This window comes from Etheostoma spectabile, chromosome 21 (assembly GCF_008692095.1).
Source record: "Etheostoma spectabile isolate EspeVRDwgs_2016 chromosome 21, UIUC_Espe_1.0, whole genome shotgun sequence".
NCBI lineage: Eukaryota > Metazoa > Chordata > Actinopteri > Perciformes > Percidae > Etheostoma > Etheostoma spectabile.
In genome coordinates, this window is record NC_045753.1 from 15,072,483 (window position 1) to 15,079,695 (window position 7,213).

At 41.7% G+C, this 7,213-nt stretch overlaps 1 protein-coding gene across 1 annotated transcript in view; it reads left to right on the forward strand.

The window, feature by feature from the left end:
* Nucleotides 1-7,213, forward strand: part of LOC116671146 (thrombospondin-2) — a 13,509-nt gene that overhangs the window by 2,021 nt on the left and 4,275 nt on the right. Inside the window, exons 4-14 of the mRNA XM_032502134.1 lie at nt 860-1,261; nt 2,976-3,069; nt 3,178-3,342; nt 3,611-3,787; nt 3,860-4,033; nt 4,323-4,453; nt 4,796-4,930; nt 5,042-5,260; nt 5,348-5,455; nt 5,566-5,725; nt 6,794-6,912. Of these exons, the coding sequence (XP_032358025.1) occupies nt 860-1,261; nt 2,976-3,069; nt 3,178-3,342; nt 3,611-3,787; nt 3,860-4,033; nt 4,323-4,453; nt 4,796-4,930; nt 5,042-5,260; nt 5,348-5,455; nt 5,566-5,725; nt 6,794-6,912 (1,884 nt within the window). The remainder of the gene's footprint in view (nt 1-859; nt 1,262-2,975; nt 3,070-3,177; nt 3,343-3,610; nt 3,788-3,859; nt 4,034-4,322; nt 4,454-4,795; nt 4,931-5,041; nt 5,261-5,347; nt 5,456-5,565; nt 5,726-6,793; nt 6,913-7,213) is intronic.

Genomic DNA, 7,213 nt, shown 5'->3' on the forward strand with positions numbered 1-7,213 from the left:
TTGTTTCCACAATGCATCAGGCTTGATTATATGTTCATTTGTAAACTTCAAACACTGATTTTTGTGGTGGGGGTGTAGAAGAGTTTTGATCTGATGACTCTTCCACGAAGACCATGTTTGTACAAGTATGGTGTACCACAACTCCAGTGTCTGCCAGGTCTTTCTGGATGGAACGTGCAGTCAAACGTGGGTTTTGACTTGCTTTTCTCACAATCCTGCGAGCGGTTTTGTCTGATATTTTTCTTGGTCTTCCAGATCTTGCGTTAACTTCCACTGTTCCTGATGACTGCCATTTCTTAATTACATTCCAAACAGAGGACATTGACATCTGAAAATTCTTTGCTATCTTCTTATAGCCTTCTCCTGCTTTGTGAGTGTCAACTATTTTCAGTTTCAGTTTTCTAGACAACTGCTTAGAAGAACCCATGGTGCTGCTTGTTGGGGAAAGGTCAGATGAGTCTGGGCATTTAAAACCTTAAGATTGACATCACTTGGTCTTTCCAGATGATGACTGAGAACAATCCATGACACTGTCAGGTCTCAGCTTTCCAAAGGGGGCGGCGCATGCTATAAACTCTGCAAGATGCCCAAACTTTTGCGGACGGCATTTTTTTGTTTTCTGTTATTTTTAAAGTGTTAATGATGGAAATAAAATCTAATTTTTTGTGACATATTATACAAATGTTTAATCTGTCATTTGGTGCCTTTTGGAGATTTTTCCATCTTTTCTCAGCTTCTTTATTCACATTAATACAAATTTTTCCCTGGGGTGCCCAAACTTTGAACCCCACTGTAAGGGTACCTCTGATAATCATTTTAATGTATTGAAAATGCTACTTGTATGTATTTGTATTCTCAGTCAAAAGAAAATGAAGAGATGCGAATATCTTTGACTGAGCTAGGCAACAGCAAAAACAGAAACAGCATCCAGAGCAGCAACAATGACAACAACAGCAGCAGCCGCAACGGTAGTAGCAATGGCAACATCAGCAGCAGCCGCAACGTCAACCGCAACGGTAGCAGCAATGGCAACAGCAGCAGCAGTGACAACAGCAGCAGCAATGACAACAGCAGCAGCGGCCGCAACGGTGGCAGCAATGGCAACATCAGCAGCAATGACAACAGCAACAGCAGCAGCCGTTTTAGCGGTGATATCAGTGATCTTGACAGAGATGGAGAGGTCTGGTGTATGCAGGATGGACGAGTGTTCGAACAGGGGGAGGATTGGGAGGTTGACAGCTGCACGTCTTGTGGTTGCCAGGTATGTGTTGAACAAGTATAATGTAACCTAAAACCTTTCCTGGGACAGTGCCTTGCATGTGTCATCGATAGACAGCACACTGAAACAAAACCAGCATAATTTTTTAAATGTAACAAGAGTCGTGTGTTTTTCCAATTCAAAATCCAAATCGAATCTGCCTTCAATCCTCGCTTCCCAGGGTACGAAGATTGAATGTGTTTCTAAGTACAACCATCTTGGCATTTTAATAGATGAATCTTTTTCTTTTGCCATTCATAGTCAGCAGCTAGCAAAAAGATTAAACCTTAAACTAGGGTTTTATTTCTGAATCAACTCCTGCCTTTCATTTGAATCTAGAAACTGCCAATTTTGTGTATGGATGTTATATTATACTTGCTTATGGTGATGTTTTATACATGCATGCTTTGTCTCAAAGTTTACATGCACTGAAAACTGTATACCATGGATCTCTGAGGTCCATCACTGGCTGTGAAGCCCTCACTCACTGCACTGTATGAATGTGTTGGATGGCCTTTTCAATCAACACAGAGACTTCAACACTGAGATATCTTCATATACAAGGCTACTTTAGGTCTACTTCCATCCTACCTTCTGACCTACAGTATATCAGTGTAAACAGTATCAGGGATTACAATCTTTGTTCCCAGGATACTTTCCTTCTGTCTGTTCCAAAGGTTAGAACTGAGTTGGGAAAAAGGCCTTTAAGTTTGCTACTCCTTCTACATGGAACAACTTACAGAAATCCATGAAACTGAGTGATCGGTCTCATTGGTCGCTTTTGAGAGGATGTAGATTGACTTGGAGGCAGCCCCATCTGGCTATAGATGTATTGCCTGATGTGTTTAGGGTTGTGGTTTACTTTGAGGGATTTGCTTTTTTCGATGTTTTATGTTTTACGTGTTTTCGTGTATTTTGTGTTTGTATGTACTGTATGTTTGGTTGTACTGCTGCCTGTCTTGACCCGGGCATTCTTGAAAAAGAGATTTTTAATCTCAATGAGTCTTCCTGGTGAAATAAAGGTAAAATACAATGAAAAAAAATCATCTAGGTCAGATTAAGGTATGGTAAATCTTTTACACTGCAATCACCTCGGTAATCCTTTTTTGTATATAGACAAGAGAAGTTTTTAAGTCTAATTAGTCTCAAGTCCTCATTAAGTCTGACTTAAGTCCAAGTCTCTGTCATTTTGTTTCATTTATTTTAATGTATAATGTCTCTGGACTTGACTTTGCGTTTTGACTTTGACACGTTAAAAACCTGGAACCAAAAAAAGTCCAAGAATCCTACAGTTCTAGCGTAGATGTGGAAGACTGAGTCCACTTTCAGACAGAAGAGTGGCATTGCACTTCTCATCTAACTCATCAAGAAAGCAAATAAGCATATTTTCCACAATTCCTTTGATTCCCGAGTAACCAGTTGGAGAATTACTTACTGTGAGTTTCATTTGTAATCAATGTGGTTTCATTTATATCCGAAATGCCTTTGTTAGTCTCCTATTTTTCATGCTTGCGTCATCCTCCTCTCCGAATCTGTTTCTCTTTATCAAATATGATTAATTTTGTCAAGGATGGATTGGGGGAGTAGCCAAACCTATTATGAGTCATGACAGAATGCCATTCCTCTGTATTTAGCGAAACATCCGGCTCAAACTAACATGGTTTGACTAACAATATTGATGAAAATGCTGTGTGCGTATCTTCCTCACCTTGTGTAGGATGGAAAGGTGGTGTGTCAGCAGGTTTCTTGTCCTCCCGTATCCTGCATCCATCCTTCCTTTATCGATGGAACGTGCTGTCCTGTCTGTCTCAGTGAGTTTTGATTGTGTACAACTATGATTTAGGGTTGAAAATGTGTGTTGTGATCATATCATTTGACACGGGTATACCAACAGTGTATGTGTGTATACGTATATAAAGATAATGAAGATGGCTGGTCCCCGTGGTCTGAGTGGACCCACTGTTCGGTCTCCTGTGGACGTGGAGGGCAGCAAAGGGGTCGCTCCTGCAATGGCATCATGCCATCCTGTACCGGCCCGTCAGTCCAAACCCGCAGCTGCATGCTGATGAAGTGTGATCACAAGGGTAGGACATCACACTGTGTGTCTGATCTGGCCGTTAATTTATTTTTTGGAATTGATTGGCCGGTCCAAGGGAACAAATTAACCAAAGAGCCATTCCACCAAAGAGCAAAAAATATGGAATTTCAGATAAATGGATTTTAGAGATTGTAATCATAATTTGAGACATGTTTTAGTAGTTCTGTAAATGTGTACACAGGATGGAGCTGTGGTGGTGGTCTTTGTTGAATTCTGGACTTTATAGAATCTTTATGTGCTTGTTTCATGTCTAGCGCATCCTGGTGGGAAATGGGGCCTTTGGTCTCCTTGGTCTGGGTGTACAACCACATGTGGAGAAGGCAACATCACACGGGTTCGTCTCTGCAACAAACCTCCAGCACAGAAGGGAGGCAGAGGGTGCACGGGCAGCGCCAGGGAGACACAATCTTGCAACAATACACTTTGCCCCAGTGAGTTTATACCGGTGCGCATACAGCCTGCACTGTAGATGGCTTACAGGTAAATCATGTGTTTGTGTGTAGTTGCTGGAGGCTGGACAAGCTGGACGGAATGGTCTCTGTGCTCAGAGTCATGTGGTGGAGGTCTTAAGAGTCGCCAGCGGGAGTGTTTGAACCCCGCCCCTCAGCACGGTGGGAAGCCTTGTGCCGGAGACACTGTGGACTATGAAGCATGTAATAAACAGCCATGTCCTATAGGTAAACCTGAACCCTGCCTACATACCTCAGGTTATAGGTGTATCTTAACTGTGTAAGCAGACATTGTCCTATAAGTAGGCTAAGAAATGCATGTATAAACCTTATGCCTTTTTTATTTGATGAATCAAATACCAATAATAATTTTCAAACATTAGAGAACTAAAAGCTACTTTCCTACAGCCTTCATTCACTCATTGAGGCTCAGGACGGAACAGTCAAATTACTCAAATATAAATGTTAATTGACTGTGAAAGACTCATTGCCTTGATATGCACATTTGTGTTTTCAGATACATGTTTACTTTCAAATCCATGTTTTCCTGGAGTGGTGTGCACATCACATAGCGACGGATCATGGGAGTGTGGACACTGTCCGTTGGGTTTAAAGGGCAATGGCACTCACTGTGAAGATGAGAACGAGGTAATACCCACAGGTCCATGCTTATACTCATTTATACTCCTATCCTCTCTGACCTAGTTTGACATCTGTCATATGCACTGCGACACTAAGAAGAGTTGCACACTTGTCCACATCCTGAAAGTTTCTCTCTGGTCCTGCATGATCACCTTTGCACATAATGCAGGTTGCAGAAGCTGTAACTGGTCAGAGTTTAACCTCCAGCCTGTAACTGAAGGCACCGTCATCTGAAGACATGCCAACCTAAATAAATAAATGTGTTCCTGTACACATCACCTGTCAAACCTTTATATTTACTTTTTGTGTTTGATATGCGGAACATGGTTAATCCCTCTATCTCTGCAGTGTGAAGTGGAGAATGTGTGTGTCACAGAGTGTGTAAACACAGACCCTGGCTTCTACTGTCTGCCCTGTCCTCCTCGTTACAAAGGCACCCAGCCGTACGGCCTTGGACTGGAGATAGCCCAGAAAACCAGGCAGGCATGTGTTTTCCTCTTTGAATAAGCATCTTATTTTGTGTGAACTGCTTTCCTTGCTTTAAACCTCAACCATAACCACTTTTGTCTGCTCAAATGCTTAATTTAATTTTAGGTGTGTGATCCATACAACCCTTGCAAAGACAACACACACACCTGCCACAAGTATGCTGAGTGTAAGTACCTTGGCCTGGCGTCTGAGGTTTTGTACAAGTGTGGGTGTGCTGTCGGGTTTGCGGGCGACGGCTTCCTGTGTGGTGAAGACTCTGATCTGGATGGCTGGCCCAACAGCAAATTAACCTGCAAGCAGAATGCAACCTATCACTGTCAAAAGGTAAAATAAGAAAAAGTGTAATCTTGATTGGTTGGCAGTGTTCTAACTGGATGGGATATAACTAAACTGAAGTGTAATTGGCTGCAGGATAACTGCCCCATGCTACCAAACTCTGGACAGGAAGACCTGGACAAAGACGGACAGGGAGATGCCTGTGATCCTGATGATGACAATGATGACATCATAGATGAGAGGGTGAGACTGTGGCCTCAGGAGTAAATTAACTTTAAGGATACCATGACATAAATCAGGCTAATGTTCACTGTGTGTGCATGTATGAACTAATGTGTGTCGGTTTGGTATAGGACAACTGCCCGCTGGTGTACAACCCTCGGCAGTTTGACTCTGACAGAGACGGGGTCGGGGACCGCTGTGACAACTGTCCATTTGAGAGCAACCCGCTGCAGACTGACACTGATGACAATGGAGAGGGAGACGCCTGCAGCATTGACATTGATGGAGATGGTAGGAGTTACTCAATACACCAGGCCTGGAACTTGCTGTTACTTATCCTAGTCTTATTAAAGTACTTGGGTTTGTTTTTCCCAAAAAGATTAAAAAAACAACAAATAACTGAAGGAAACTGAATTAAGTTATAGTGAAAGTTAAAGAGGTCAACAAAACATAACTCTACTGAAAATTAAGGCTAACAAAACAAGATGTTAACTCAACTAGCAAACCTCCCAGAATGAGACATGAGGGAAACATTAATACTGGCTGTTAAAACCAATAGACACACACAGGGGAGGACATACAAGAACAGGAACAGAGACAATAATAAAACTTAACACAAAGAAGGGAAAAACAAACGCGACCCATAGCATGTTTCACAGCGGCCAAAATTGATGAAGGATGAACATGACATTGCTTCAGTGGTGTAGTCTATGTGATACGCAGGTATACACAGTATACCCACTAAGAAAGCTCCAGGATTTCCACAAACCCACTTAAAAATGCCTAATGACCCACAACAAAAAAGTTTCCATTATATTTCTGATATAATTTGGATTGCCATCTGTGTTTTTCTTTGTCACATAGGCTAAATGAAGGTATTTCCATTGGTGCATAAAAGTGTATCTGAATAGAGGAAATTAAGTCGTTGATGCCAAAACTTCCCTGGGTAATGGAAACCCAGACCCCCCACCATGACATGGCCCCCTTCCACCAAAGGCAGATTCAAGCCAATATACAGTATATTCACTACAATACAATAGACTACACCATTGTGTTGCTTTGTATTTCGGGGCGAAGTGTCCTGGGGTACTAGATTTTTTACAGATTTTGTTGGAATTTAGACTACGACACATTAATCTCTGGAAAAAGGAAATAAATTCTGTGGTAATGAGCACTACAGACTGGGAGCAGAATCAATTCAAAGTTGATTCAGTGTTGAGTTACTCTTTACATATGGATCAAATTACATTTACCCAAACATGGTCTGGATTTATAGTGGTTGCCTTGTAATAAAAGAGGAGAAGCCACACGATATGCAATTTATCTGCTGTGTGTTTATGTGTGTGTCCTTTACTCCAGAGGTTTTGAATGATCGTGACAACTGTCCCTTAGTCTACAACACTGATCAGAGGGACACAGACATGGATGGTGTTGGAGACCAGTGTGACAACTGTCCACTTCTACACAACCCACTGCAGGTTCCTGAAAAACACAATGCTTAAAAGCAGACATGTACATTATATATACATGTATATCGATGGTGGCGGCGTTGCCTCACAGAGCATCTGGTATGGGTTACACAATCTAACACAGGGATCAAAGAAAGCTGTTAACAATTTATTTATCTGTGGCAATCAATCAGGTGGATGGCTAACATTTTTTAAAACATGAAAAGGAAATCTTGGAAGTTTGTGCAGGGTTTTAGTGGTAGAAGTAAAACTAAGCCAATATTTTTGATTCAACAGTATTTAAACATGTGTGTGTGTGTGTGTGTGTGTG